This window comes from Taudactylus pleione, unplaced genomic scaffold, assembly GCF_031769625.1.
Source record: "Taudactylus pleione unplaced genomic scaffold, aTauple2 ptg000005l, whole genome shotgun sequence".
Taxonomy (NCBI): domain Eukaryota; kingdom Metazoa; phylum Chordata; class Amphibia; order Anura; family Myobatrachidae; genus Taudactylus; species Taudactylus pleione.
Genome location: NW_028284408.1, coordinates 13,402,646 through 13,418,523, shown reverse-complemented (window position 1 = coordinate 13,418,523; position 15,878 = coordinate 13,402,646). Strand labels below are relative to the sequence as shown.

Here is a 15,878-nt window from a genome sequence, read left to right as displayed (position 1 = left end):
AGAATGTAAGCTGTCATGAGCAGGGCTCTCGTCCCTCACGTGCTTCTCCTATCCCTACTTATAGTATAATTTACTCCTAACTCCCCACAACGGCACCTAACACCTGGTTGCTCATGTCCTGCTGCTTGTGTTATGCAGCAAAGTGTATAAACCACGTCCTTGTCCTACATTGTTTTGTTGTACTATTAACTGTTTTTCTTGTGTACTAATTTATGCACTGTGTAAGGCGCTGCGGAACCTTTGTGGCGCCATATAAATAAAGGATAATAATTTTTCCTACTTCATGGACATAAAGGTTCATACATTAAGTATTTTGAACTAGTCACTCACCAGGTTGCAAGCAGCGTGCAACATACGGTACAGTACTGTGCAAAAGTTTGAGGCAGGTGTGGAAAAAATGCTGCAAAGTAAGAATGCTTTCAAAAATAGAAGTGTTAGTAGTTTAACAAATGCAAAGTAAATGAAAAGAAGAGAATCTAAAATAAATATCAATATTTGGTGTGACCATTTGCCTTCATAACAGCAACAATTCTTCTAGGTACACTTGCACACAGTTTTTGAAGGAAATCGGCAGGAAGATTGTTCCAAACATCTTGGAGAACTAACCACAGATCTTCTGTGGATGTAGGCTTGCTCAAATCCTTCCGTCTCTTCATGTAATCCCAGACAGAATCGATGATGATCAGGGCTCTGTGGGGGCCATATGATCACTTCCAGGACTCCTTGTTCTTCTTTATATTGAAAATAGTTTTTAATGACATTGGCTGTATGCAGGGCCAACAAGAGCCGCGCCGGGTCCTGGTGACAGGGGCATGGCTTAATCGCGGGAGGCGTGGCCACGCCCCCTTAATAATTTTTTTTTTCCAGCAGCGCTGCGGAGGGGGGCGCTGTGTGCCCTCAGCCCGGCGCACAGTCAATGGGGGGCGTGAACAGCATGATCGCTCCCCCCATAGGCATAGGAGACTGCTTCGGCTGCTGCTTTAGCAGCCACGAGCAGTCTCCCAGTGCAGCCCAGCACACAGAAGCGTGTGCTGGGCTGCTGTAACTTAAGAGGGAGAGGGAGCGGTGCCGGGCCCCTGCAGCAATCCCAGGCCCGGATAATTTGTATCCGCTCCCCCCCCTCTCTCGGCGCCCCTGGCTGTATGCTTGGGGTTGGTGGGGTTGTTGTCCTGCTGCAGAATAAATTTGGAGCCAATCAGACGACTCACTGACGGTATTGCATGATGGACAAGTACCTGCATGTATTTCTCAGCATTGAGGACACCATTAATCCTGACCAATCCCCAACTCCATTTGCTGAAATGCAGCCCCAAATTTGCAAGGAACCTCCACCATGCTTCACTGCAGACTCTCATTATTGTACCGCTCTCCAGCCCTTCGGCGAACAAACTGCCTTCTGTTCCAGCCAAATATTTCACATTTTGACTCATCAGGCCTGGACAGCTGCTGCCATTTTTCTGCACCCCAGTTCCTATGTTTTCATGCATAGTTGAGTCATTTGGCCTAGTTTCCACGTAGAAGGTATGGCTTTTGGCCGCAATTCTTCCATGAATTCTGGCCAGACTTCTATAAACAGTAGATGGGTGTACCTGGGTCCCACTGGTTTCTGCCAGTACCTAGCATGCCATGACAGTTTTGCTATTAGGGAATGCTAAAACTGTGGCAGAGCATGCTGGGATGTGAAGTTCCATAACAGCTGGTGAGCCACAGGCTGGCCAGGTCTGCTCCAAAAACAGAGTATATGATATTGCACATGACAGACATGGATCATGGAAGAGTACACTTAAGGTGTGTATCCACTTGCCGATGGGGTAACGACAGTACTATTACAACATTGTAATCGTACTGTCGTTCCTCATTCCCTGTAGTGCCTACACTGAATGATATGTCGTTCACTGCAGGCACCCTCCCTCTTCCCCGGACATGGCCAATCTGTCGTTATCGGCAGATTGACTGTCATGTCCAGGCGATGATTATTGTCAAAAACGACCAGCGGGAGCGCGCATCGGTGGTCGTTTCCGACATTATACTGAGAATTTTATGCACGATTAATGAGCGATTGAACGATTACGATGTCTTAATCGTTCAATCGCTCTGTTTAATCGGCAAGTGGATACGAGGCTTAAAGAGAAAGACACATTATGTATCTATGACAACACAGTAGCAGAATGTGCATAAAGCCAGGCAGGTGAATTGTGTGAGCAGCAGTTTAATGTATCCACCCGTTGTGGCTCCTTCTAACCCCAACCCTGACAACTACCAAAGCAGTCTGCGGTCAGAGACATACAGCAGTCTGCGGTCAGAGACATACAGCAGTCTGCGGTCAGAGACATACAGCAGTCTGCGGTCAGAGACATACAGCAGTCTGCGGTCAGAGACATACAGCAGTCTGCGGTCAGAGACATATAGGATACCACAATATCCTCACATTCCCCAGGCCTCATCACATGATCTGTGCACCTCTCCTCTGGCCGCTGCTCATACAGCCAGTCTGTGTGTTCCCTGGACTGCAAGCACTATGCACACAGCACTGCATATTACAGGGTTCTTTGCTACTACCTGTATTCTGTCTAAGTAGACATTTGACCACCAGTACACTCCAAAGTAACCAAAGTATTTTTTTTTTTGTATTTTAGATCCAACTTTGGTCTCAGCATGAGGAGCACACAGTGCACGCTTGTGCCACTGTCCCAGTCTAACTCTGCATCTCAGATACACACAAGTTAGTTGGATTCTATTGTAGAAAAATGCCTTGTCTCTTATCTCTATTAAGGGTGAGTTCTGATGCCACCAATACTTTAACGCACTTACTTTAGTGGTTATTGGGAAAGCTTATTTCTTATTATTACAAAATAACACTTCACATGCTGTAGATTATTACAGATATTAGACATCAGCTTGTCTGCATTCTGTACCATCCTGCCTTTATGGTCACAAACCCCTCATAGACCGCTAGTATCCTTGCAATTTACAGCAATGTAATATTAATGTCAGACAAGACAGCTCATAACTCTTTTGCCATTTCCTTCAAACTAGAACATCATTTCTTTTTTGACAGCTTGAAATGACTGAAAGGATTAGGCAGGCAATGACCAAGTTATGTGATTACTTGTATGTAATCCTGACCTGGCTTCACACCTTAGGTGTACAGTAAGAGCAGAAGAAAATGAAATGTCTCTAATGCTGGCCTTACACTAGTACGACCAGCATAAGATGAGATTTATCTTACGATTTCCCTTGAACTCCCTGGCAGCTCCCTGGCAGTCCCGGCCTCAAGATTGACGCATGCTGTATATACGATGTCACGATACGATCGATCTGCCGTTTAGGGGGGAAGGTCATTGAAAGAACACACACTTCTTCAAAATGTAAATTCAAATGACGTCGGTCGGACTCACGATGTATCGCATGTACAAATACATGGCACGATCTGCATACGATTACGATAGATATGATGGGCTACACATCTGATCATACGATACGTTTTAAGAGCAGCGGGAGCATGCATCGTATCGTATCCTACCTAAAAACACGATTTCGACACAATTCATCGTACGACGCGTGTAAAATCGGGTAATTGGCCCGAAATTGTGCTAGTGTATGCATAAGGATGACATAATAAACACAGCAACCCCTCCAGAGCCTGTCATAGGAGTCCGTTGTGTGAGAACTGCGATCCTGTCACTGTATGGAAGGATGACCACTGGCAGGTAGTGACCCATGAATAGAGTTGTAGTAACATGCCAATCATCACAACGGATGTCTGTGTCTCCACAGAGCCTCCTACATAAGTGACCTACTGTTGGCATCCTTATCAAACAGAGCCTATCTGAGAGAGTGGCTGCTGGAATATCACAGGATACAATGCCAGGATTTGTCATCTTCCTTATCAGTTAATGAACAATTGTAAAATTAATTTTCAGTCCAGGGGCAACTAAAATAGCCCAGGAAATTAAATTCACAAGATCACGGCAATTAATGATCGCAATTTCACAAGATGTAAAGGGAATTAATCTAGAAGTTTCTTCCAACCGGTATTAGATTTAATCAAAATGAATAATATTTATTGTCAAACATTACCAAGAGGATTTTTTGGTAAACAAACAACTTTGATGAGTGACATAGCAAATAACACAGATGGGAAACAAAGCGTTTGTAATTTATACAAACATATCAATGGTTTAAACGGCAGTGTAAAGCTCCATTGGCCAATGATTAGTGCACTAACTGAAATTGCTATCTAGAGTAAAAGTGTCCCCTAATACACAATAAACTGTCTTAGATGTAAACCACATCATGTCAAATATTTAATGTTTAAAATAAGGCAGAGCGAAATATGAACAGGTGACTGTGCATAACAAGCTGTGTGCGCCTACAAGATTAAGGGCCTGATTCAGAGGTGGACGCAGTGGTGATGTCACACGCAAACGGGCAATGTTATATAACCTGCACATGCACCCAAGTCACACAGCACATGCAGTCCCACTGCGCACAGAGCCCAGGATCAGTGCATTGTCTTAAGACGCTGCAAGTGGGTGTCTCAGTTGTTTAAAAATCGGATACGCCATTAGGATAAAGATGCAGATGCAACTGCGGCAAAAAACCATCTGCGTTCATCTCTGAATCAGGCCCTAATGGTGGGTACACACTAGGCGATTAAAGTGGACGACTGAACGATAACGATATCATTATCGTTCAGTCGTCCACTTTATCGTCCATTTTTATCACAAAACCGATGAACGATAACGACGACGCGCTTTCCCGTGGGTCGTTAGTCATCATCGTTCATCGGGTTAACATGCAGGCCAACCTGACGATGACGCCAGGTTGCTGCATGTTGGGGAATGGGGGAAGAAAGCCCGGTGCTGAACGATATCGTTAATGATATAATTCAGCGGCCGTGCTCAATGTCATGTACGACATTGAGCACACCCTGCCGGGGACAAACTAGATGATATCGCTCAGGGAGCATATCGTCTAGTGTGTACGCACCATAAGTCTATAAAAGGGCACTGATTTAGGCTGTGATTACATCCCTGTGCAGACTGACATGAACACGGCAAGTGCATTGTATTCTCAATTCTTATATAATATGTATGTATGTATATATATATATATATATATATATATATTTTATATATACACACACACACACACACACACACACACACACACACACACACACACACATATATATATATATACACACACAAACTTAAACAAAAAAATTAGGACATGCCATTTCACATAGCACAAATTGGTACTTTAGGTTTAGTTGCACTTTATACGATATTCTAATTGGAAATGGAGAGCAAAACATTTTTAATTTCCGTGAACGTACTAGAAGTACAGCTTAGCCATGAAGAATTGTAACCATAGTAAGCACAGACAATTACGTATATCTAGTGAACAGACTTGGGAATTAAGCTCCTATACATACTGTACATTCAGTGTGTGGACTTTAGTTAGAGTAAGAATATTCCTTTGTACCTACCCGATAAGGAATCTAATTCCTTGGTATCCTCATCTTTTTCCTCTTCTTTAAAGTCTTCTAACTCTTTCCTGTAATCCTCTACAGACTGGTTCTCTTGTTCTTCAGTGTGGGCGTTCTGCTCATCCACCACTAGGACAAAATACATCTGGTTTTATTACACTTCTTAGAAGTATCTTTATATATAACATTCCAGTATTAATGGTATACAGTCAAAAACATTACTCTGTTCACCGTGCCTGTTGCTTTGTTTTCATCCACCACTTCGCCTTATTCTCTATCCCTTACATCCAACTCCTGTTACATACTCCTCCTCTGCAACATCACTAATATATGCCCCTTCCTCACTCAACTAAAACCCTGATCCATTCGCTCATTATTTTCCATATTTGCTTTTCTTTCCCTACCTGCCTCTCATCTCTTATAATAAATGCCAATATCTGCAGCAACACTGCAAATCCCATTACTGGCTCACCAATGCTTCCAGAATTCAGTTCAAGCTGCTCACCTTCACCTACAAAGTCTTCCCCAATCCAGAAACACGCCCAGCTCGACCACTCTGCTCCATTTCTGACTTTTATCTCTCTTCCATGATCATAACATCCTAACACTCTTGTCTCCAAAAATGTTCCCTTGCTGTTCACCAACTATGGTACGCCATGCTTCACCCTACCAGACTCTCACAGAACCTCCTAATGCTCCCTGACAATTCACCTCTTCGTGCTTCCATACTCTATCCTCTAAAGTATATACACTCCCTCTACTTCCTGCATCTACCCATTTGTACCTACTCTGACTCTCAGGGGCAGGGTCATCTCTACCCTATGTTTCATGTCTATCTATCTCCTGCAAACCTGATGTCATATTTAATGCTCAACCTTCTGCAGCTTGTACATACACATGCATGGAAATCGTACCTATATTGGTGATGGCTTTGATTACAACATCATGACTGTTCATGTAGTGTATGTTTTATTATGCTTAATTGTATTCATGTATCTGCTATGATGTTTATTGCATTCATGTATGTCATATCTGTATGTGCCCCTGAAAGAAACAATGATGACAGTGATGAAATTGGAGGCAACTATACAGAGACCATTTTCTAAGATATGCAAATAGATAAATTAACTGCAAATAAAAAAATTAATTACTCTATGTTACCAATGAAACATATAAGAATGCCTTAAGCCGCGTATCCACTACACGATACAATGAACGATTGAACGATAACGACATAGTTATCGTTCAATTGTTCATTATATTGTGCATTGGACATTGAGCCCACACTGAACGATATATCGCTCAGCGCCGATTATATTGTCCGGTTGGACAGCAGGTTCGGGCGAGAAGCGATGGCGTCAACGACCAGCGGGAGCGCACATCACTGGTTGTTGAAGGCATATCCACTGCACAATATTGCGGACGATTGAACAATAACGACATCGTTAACCTTCAATCGTTCATTAAATTGTGTAGTGGATACGCAGCTTTAGTTCAATGCAAAAAGTAGCCCAGCCACACTCCAAAGACTAAGAAAATTGTGCACACGAGTGTCAAGTTATGCAATCATACAAATTAGTGACAGCACCACAAAATAGTTTTTGTTCATCAAAAAAGTAAAAGTTGACCATCCACTTCATCTAGTTTGCTATTCATGTTTAAATTAAGAAGAAAAAAATAGCCAGCAGTGACCATTCAACACATTTTTACCCTCAGGATAGCACCATCCACTTGGAGAGCTCATCATGCTAGCCTCTAGTCAGACCAGGAAGAGATGCTACAGGTAGGATTCATACTGTAGTAATGTGATATTAACTCTCTGCACGCACTATTGTGCATGGGACCTATGTGTGATACAAGCTGAATGCAAAATGTGCCAGTGTGCTACCCTGCCCTAAAATAAACAGTCATCAATTCCACATGTATAAAAATATACATATATTAAAATCACTGGTTACATTTGTTTTAAAGTACACCTAAACCTTACTGCACATTACCTGGTGATCATCTGTAGACAGATTATCAGAATGGTTACATTAGCTAAACAGAAAAGAGCTATTGTCCTGTCCTTGTGTAATTATGTAAGTGAGGGAATGGCTGCATGTGACAAGGGTGACACCATGATGAGAGAATAAGAGGTAACAAACCATACAGACAAGATTAGGGAGTAAAAGCAGCAGGGACCCTCAGAAGCATAGATAAGTAATGTGAGACTGATGTCAAACTCCGGTGGGAAGTTTGTTAGGCTATAGACAGCTCTATATGAATAAATGTTCAGAAATCCAACCTGTCTGATCTTAGACAACACTTAGATAAAAGAAAATTGAAGAGAATTGAACTACTGTAGGTGTGATTATCTGGCACCAGTGAGTCAGTGTGGCTATATGTCGCACTTACTGTAACTCCAGACTCGCAGATTTTTTGTTTGCAGCATCAAAGGGCTGCAAGCAAAACTGTGCAAGTCCAAGCGCCTAAGGGAGGAGAGTTCCAATGTCATTGTCTGCATTCACACACCGCTGCAAGATAAGAGTGCCTAATTGAACTCCCCCCATTGACTTTATATTTGAATAAGAGGTCTTATTTTAAAAGGTATTACACCCTATAAACATGTTTTCCCATAAGCTCTATCTCTCTCTGTGTAGCAGTAGATGGTATGTTTCCTCACTGCTGAGCCTTTGGTACTTTTTGGGCTAGTCACATTCAGATATCAATATCAGTAATTATTTATGTAGTACCCACATAAATGACACATTTTCTCACTTAGTAAAGGCAATCTATCCAAAATACCAATTTTTTTTTTTAGCATAGTAGCAGGAGTTTTATATAAATGAAAGGATATAGATTTCAAGCTATTCCTAGCAGTTCCATTGTATTGTGACATTTCATTATAATATAATCTAGGATTCAAAAAACAAAACAAAAAAAACCACACCCACCTTTCTCAGCTTGTTCTATGATCTGCCTGACTGCTTTCTTTAAGCTATTGGCACGCAGCATAAGTTGCTCCCGTGGTTTGAAGAGCTTTGCTGTGGAAGACTTTGTGACACTGTCCGGTAAATGCTCCTTGCTTTCCGATAGGGAGTCTTCACTGGAGAATTCCTCCTCCACCTCTTCCTCCACAATAGGTGGTGTTAAGCGTGCCAGCAATGGAGCTGCCTGAGCTTCTGCATGAAGAGTCTGTAGCAGTAGATCTAACTTTTCATTCAGTGTAGAACACTAAAATACAAATGATAATAATTATCAAAATCATCAGTCCAAAAAAAAAAACCAAATTAGATATCAACAGGTCAAAAAATTCCTATTTGCAAACAGTGCTTAGTTTGTCATCAGAAATGTTTAAACTCCCACAGAAGTACTGTACTCTGTACATCAATCACTTCCACCATTCTCACCATAAAAGTGCCATTTTTCTTGCTGCCCTTCACCCACTTTCTTTTACCCTTCTGAATGATTAGGTTTAGCTACATTGGCACACTTTCTGATCCTTAGCAAGAAATCGCTGCTGAACAAAGTTTAAAAAGTTGTCTGATTTCCTGGCAGCTTTATGGAACACATTATAATGTAAGGTATTAAACCATAAACTCCACTGAATCTAAATAAACTGCAGGCCAATAATAAATGACAGTTCAATTAAATGTTTTTAAATCAAATGGGTACTATAATTTGTGTTCAATACTCCGTTCATCATCCAGTCAATGTAGCACACTGAGGGCCTGATTCATTACGGATCGCAAATGCAACAGAGTTCGCAGATCGCTTGATGGTACGTACAGCGCATGCGTATGTATTGCAGTTCGGGAGGTAGCATTGCAATCGCTCTGCGATCACGCACGCAGAAAGAAAGCAATCGCAGAGTGAGTGATGGAGGTCAGCGTTTGGGGGTGGTGACGGGTGAGTGATCGGAGAAACCCAGGCGCGCCAGTCCGTTTAAATGCTGTTGCTTGGGTGTGCATAAATTAGCCACTGTGATGGCATACGCAGCTTGTGTACTCACTGCATGCAACGAGGTTAGCAATTTCAGAGTAAGGTCATACCTGCTGTTATTGTGCGTGAGGGACTGATGTTACCGATGTATATGCTGGACTGCAAGGTATTACGGATGCGAGACAGCGGCAGTGGGCGTCTCTATGCTGGCAGTGCAACAGGCTTTGCGATTGCAATCAGTATATTTTCACAGCAGCAGACGTGCGTGCGTAATCGCAGTAGCGATCCGTAATGAATCAGGCCCTGAGTAGGGATGTCAAACCACCAGAGAGTGCCAACCTTTGGGTAACCTTGCATTCCCTAAGAATGTACAGCTGTGTGCAGATGTAAACAAAAACATTTTTATTGTCGGGAAAGAGTTAAGAAGGTAGAAACTCAAATAAATGTTTGCAAGTATCAAAAACATAAAGATGAAATGCAGTGGCCTACCTGTACTAAATACTGCACTGAAATGTGGTACATTGTATCCACCACCTAAAAACACAGCCAACTAAACTAAACTGGGAAAAGCTTAGCTATTCGTTATAACTGCTGCGACATCAATGGATGTGCCCATGTGTATGAATCCAAAAATCTGTACAGAACATTTCTCTAGAAGACTGAAATACTGTTAATTCTGGCTGGGAACTACCACAAGTTGATCAATGATAAAAGAAGCACAAGAATACAAAAAAAAAATCTATTTAATTATTTTCTGCATAGATAAGCATTTAGCTTTACAATTATTTTCTCGAAATAGCACTGAACCCTAAAATTTGTGTTGATTCCCCAATTTCAAAAGAAAACGAAAACAAGAAAAGGAGTAAAAACAAAAGCAACATGCAACTAGTGTTTTTCATGTCAATGAACAATAAAACAAACAAGTGTCACTTCTTTGTGTTATTATATCCATGGAGTTTTTTTAAAAATTAATTTGGAGTTCGGGTTGGATACGGGATGCCGGAGCTCGGGATACTGGCGGTCAAAATCCAGAAACCAGCATCCCGACAGGGTTAGGATACAGACACCTGTCGGTAGGTATCCTAACCCTTCTCTTAGCCCTGCCCCTAACCCTCCCCCCCCCCCTAGTGCCTAAACCCAATCTCCCCCTCCCCGCACCTTAAATCTCAGTGCCTAACCCCTTACCCTACGACTTACCTTCAGGATGGCAGCAGTCGGGATGCTGGCGCTGGGATTCTACAAGGTGTCGGGATTCCAGCACCGGTATTCTAAGCACCCTTTTCCGGGATATTGATCGTATCTCGTAGAGTTCTATTTTCCTAAATGAGAGCACAGTGGAAAAACCCCAGTTATAAAACCACAAGGCTCCATATATATAGGTACAGAGTTAGCCTTACACAAGAAATTACAATTCTACATGCAAAGAGCACCATAAACAAAACATCATCCAAGAGACGGCTCAGTACTACCAAGCAATCCTCTCTCCTATGAAATAAACAAACTATTTAGGCATTACATCTTTACCCAGAGCCTCACACATCAGCCAGGAATAATTTCTATAGCACATTTTCCAGCATAATATAATGTTTTCCATTCTGCACAAAGTTTCTTCTTGTATATTAAGATATTGCTTTTACAATAGATAATGTAAACTTGTGAAAAAATTTAAAGAACAACATGCAGTACTATGGATACCAGAATATTGATTGTTTCCATTACAGAATATATCAATCTATTTAAAACAATTTTGAAAGCAGGGCTGAATATGATTAACAAGGAATGTCAGCTTTATTCAAGGTGGTCTGCTGTATACTGGATATTAATTAAATAGTAGGCTTACCATATCATCCCTTTAATTCGGGACACATAGGAGTTACACAGATTATGGAGCTGGCCAACTTCAAATGTCCATTTCACCTGGTTTTATTCAGCCACAAAACCTGTGTAATTCATGTGTACCAAATTAAAGGGATGATATGGCAAGCCTAAGTAAATGTAAATGACAACACAAAACTATCACTCTGTACAATAAATACAGCAGACCACCTAGACTAAAGCTGACATCTGTTGTTTATCATATTCAGCCCTGCTTTCAAAATTGTTTTAAATAGATTGATATATTCTGTAATGGAAACAATCAATATTCTGGTATCCATAGTACTGTATGTTGTTTTTATTCTTTCACAAGTTTACAATATCTATTTTAAAAGCAATATCTTTATTAATATGCCAGAAGAAACGTTGTGCAGAATGGAAAACATTCTCTATTATGCTGGAAAATGTGCTATAGAAATTCTTCCTGGCTGATGTGTGAGGCTCAGGGTAAAGATGTAATGCCTAAATAGTTCGTTTATTTCATAGGAGAGAGGATTGCTTGGTAGTACTAAGCAGTCGCTGGGATGTCTTCTTGTTTGTGGTGCTATTTGCATGTAGAATTGTTATTTCCATTAGGCTAACTCTGTACCTATATATGGAGTCTTGTGGTTTTATAACTGGGGTTTTCTACTGTGCTCATTTAGGAAAATAGAACGTCACATTCATTCTGGGCCTGCTGTATGGGAGGCTCAACCATGTGGAAAGCTGCAGTGGTCAATGCTCCAGAGCTCACAACCTGGAGTTGGAAAGCATGTTCTTGCAGAAACTGTAGTCAACTGAGTGGAGAAGCCCTCCCATTAACGGTCAATGGTTGGAGAATGCTTCTTATCTGCCATCTGTGAGAACTATACCTGCCTTAGGGGTGAGTTTATAAAGAATGGTTGAGGTCCCAGTTTTACAAACAGAGGTATTGTTCAATCTTAATCCTTCTGGATCTCTCAGCAGCATTTGATACTGTGGACCACGAGATTCTAATTGAGCGCCTGAAAAATTTCTGTGGACTGAATGGCACAGTCCTTAGCTGGTTCAAATAATTTCTGACCGGCAGGTCACAGAGAGTTTCTTCTGGAGTAAACTCTTCATCACCAGTGCCACTTCCATGCGGTGTCCCACAGGGTCATATACTATCGCCCATGCTTTTTGCAATATACATGCTACCATTGGGTGAAATAATCAGACATCATGGCCTGGTGTACCACTGTTATGCAGATGATACACAACTGTACCTGTCCTTTGCTCCAGGTACAAAGGACCCCATAACAACCCTAAATGGCTGCCTAGCTGAGCTTCAGGAGTGTATGAGTGCGCCAGTTGGCTGCAACTGAACCCTGATAAAACAGAGGTCCTTATGATAGGTCACAAGTCAGGGCTACAGCATAGCCAATCAACAGGACTTACGCTTGGGGTATCAGAATTACAAAACACTGAACATGTGCGGAATCTTGGTGTTGTCCTGGATAGTGGCTTGACACTTAAACATCAGGTATCAGCCACAATCAAATCCTCATTCTTTCATCTGAGGAACATTGCCAGAATAAAGCACTTAACTCCCTCAGAAGATCTGCCTAAAGTCATACATGCATTTATATCATCACGCCTAGACTACTGCAACGCCCATTACCTTGGACTTCCAGCAAAAGAATTGCACCGCTTGCAGATGATACAAAATGCAGCTGCCAGGCTATTAACCAACCAGCCCCGTTCCAGCCACATAACACCCACTCTCTACTCCCTTCACTGGCTGCCTGTCAGATGGCGAATTGTTTTCAAGATTTGATTACTAACTTACAAAGCCCTACATGACCATGGCCCAAGGTACCTAAAGCAGCTTCTGATTCCGTACCGTCCCACACGAGTACTGCGATCCGTTGACGAAGGGCTATTAACAGTACCTAGAATCTCCTGGAATTCGTCTGGGGTTCGATTTGGGGCTCCAACCTTATGGAACGCACTTCCCTGCATAGTTCGAGAGGCCTTCTCTCTAGAATCCTTCAAAAATAGACTCAAGACTTACCTCTTCACCCAAGCATTTCACTAATGTCCCTTGTTTAAGCTTATTTTGTGTTTTGTACCATAAAGGCAAATGTAAAGCACTTTGAGTCCTTTAGGAGAAAAGCGCTATATAAATAAAATTATTATTATTATTGGGTAATATGGAAAAAAATAGGCACCCATCCATGACCTGGAATCTAGTGATCTGCTTGAGTATCCAAAAAATCTCACTTAACTTCCTACTGGTCTAGTGGTAAGCAGCCATATATAATAGCAGACTCAAGATCATGCCAATATCATATGAGCATAAATCAATATCAATCACTTTTAATGCACACATTTTTTGCCTTGTGATATAAATGCTTCGAAACATGTTAATGTTCAAAACACTTTATGCAGCTGTAGGTTGGGAAAAAGTACAGTACGTTTTTTTCTCTGCGTTCACTGTTGTCTATAGATAATAAAAAATTACCTAAATGAAACAAAAACCACAGTTCTTACTTTTATTGCCATGGTATCTGCCTCCTCTGCATTCTCCATTGGTTTTTCATATGTTTTACCGACTTTTGCCACAAAGTCTTTTACAGTCTCGCACAAAACCCTTCAGGTAGAAAAACAATAGTAAATGGTGATTGAAACAGCTAAACCATAGATCAAAGTAATAAAAAGCTGAATAATATAGTTATCTGAAGCACAAGGTAGTTCTAACAGAAAATCAGATTGGAATAAAATGAGAAACAGTATTCAATTTGGCAAAAACTGCAGTTTTTTCACCTAAAAAAGTCCGAAAACGGCACACAGGCGAAAATTTAAAAAAATGAGAAAAAAAACTGGAGAAAAGTTTTCTCCATCCCAGACCAGGAGAAAAAAAAGAATACAAAATCCCTATTTTTGGCTAAAAATGTATGTATTTCTTTCAGAACCCTCTGGACACCCACCTAATGATAAATTACCCCCAAAAAATTGTTGTAACCTGCGTACTTTGTCGAAAAACGATGGCGAAATATTGGGCGAAAAAAAAAAAAGTTGAAAATGAAAAAGCATTTTTTTTCCAGGAAATGACTGTTTCACGTAAATTGGGGTACGTTAAAATGGGTGCAAGTCTATTTTCGTTTTGTAAAAACGCAATTTAAAAAAAAAACGTTAAAAAGCCGCCTTAAAAACACTTGTTGCATCCATACCGCCCACCAAAAAAACCAGACCCAATACGTTAAAACCATTTTCAAAGTGTTTTTTTTCCAACCAAAATATGCGCGATCGTTTTTCGCCAAGGTACGCAAATTACGAAAAAATGTTGGGGTAATTTATCATTAGGGGGGTGTCCAAAGGGTTCTGAAACATACCCATATTTTTAGCCAAAAATAAGGATTTTGCACTTTTTTTTCTCCTGGTCTGGGATAGAGAAATCTTTTCTCCATTTTTGCCTGTTTGCCATTTTGTTGCCTTTTTTGCAGATGGCAAAAAAAACGGCTGTTTTTACCGCTAATTGAATACGGCCCTAAAGCTGATGGTAAACAAATCACCCAAGTAACAAGCACAATAAAACATAAAAGCTGTAGTGACACATTAGAAGGGAAACACGGATTATCTGGTACAACAACACTGTTAACCCTGCAAAAATTCATCACTCAATTCATCTTGTGACAAAGGACACTAGCGCACGCAGGGGGGTTTCTGAGTACCCAGGAACCCCCCCTAACAGACTGGAGAGCAGGCACCAACTTCTTAAGCCCCGCCCCCTCGCAGCAAAATGCCGTGATTCGCGGGCCAATAAGAGGAGGCGGAGCCAACATGACGTGATTCCATTAGAATCTCACAATCTGGCTGTGCCCCCTCCCAATTGACCTACGAATCACAGCATTTTGTCATTAGGGAGTGGCCTAATGACATGGTGCCAGCCTGCAAGGTCTCATCCTTATCAGGAAATAAATGAATGAATGAATACTGCGCTGGTGTGTACCTGTCAGAAACAACAATCAAATTACATCAATAATGGATATCACATATATTTAATAAAAATAGAATAAACACAAATACATATATAAAAACGCTAGACAATAACAATGAGATTATACCTCAAAATACCTAATAGTGTATTGATGGCTAATATTATTGACACATTATCAAATGATGGATGTATAAAACCACAATGGTATCCGATGGAGTTTTTGAAATAGCAATGTCCCATATGCAAATAAATGCTAATCACGAATTGACAGCCGTGATAATTAAAGAAATCCAGCACTTGATATAGGTAAACAATATATAGTCATATGGTTGGAACAGTCCTGACCCGCAAGTGTAATAAGAGGATAAAGGACAGTCGGACAAATCCGATAACACCTGCTCACATGGTTAGAACTAGGGATGTGCAGGCTCGGATAGGTTCGATTTTGCACGCCGAGTTCGGATTTTTCCCTCCAAAAAAACGGAACTCAGAAAGAGGCAAAACGTCATCTTGCATGGACAAACATCATTCCAGGACTTTGATCCCTAGTTAGAACCCACTTGGAATTAGTGGATGGAACCCCATACAGGGGATTTACTCACGGAGAGTCTCTGGCTCAATGCTCCACATGTAGCAGGTGAATTG

General features: G+C 41.2%; 1 protein-coding gene across 4 annotated transcripts in view; it reads right to left on the bottom strand.

Annotated features, from left to right (window-relative positions):
* DGKH (diacylglycerol kinase eta) overlaps nucleotides 1-15,878 on the bottom strand; it is a 356,461-nt gene that overhangs the window by 78,891 nt on the left and 261,692 nt on the right. For all 4 annotated transcript variants that reach the window (XM_088482783.1, XM_088482872.1, XM_088482720.1 and 1 more), the window contains 3 exons: nucleotides 13,787-13,886; nucleotides 8,431-8,710; nucleotides 5,495-5,623 (listed from right to left, as the gene is read on the bottom strand). In XM_088482783.1, the coding sequence (XP_088338909.1) occupies nucleotides 5,495-5,623; nucleotides 8,431-8,710; nucleotides 13,787-13,886 (509 nt within the window). The remainder of the gene's footprint in view (nucleotides 1-5,494; nucleotides 5,624-8,430; nucleotides 8,711-13,786; nucleotides 13,887-15,878) is intronic.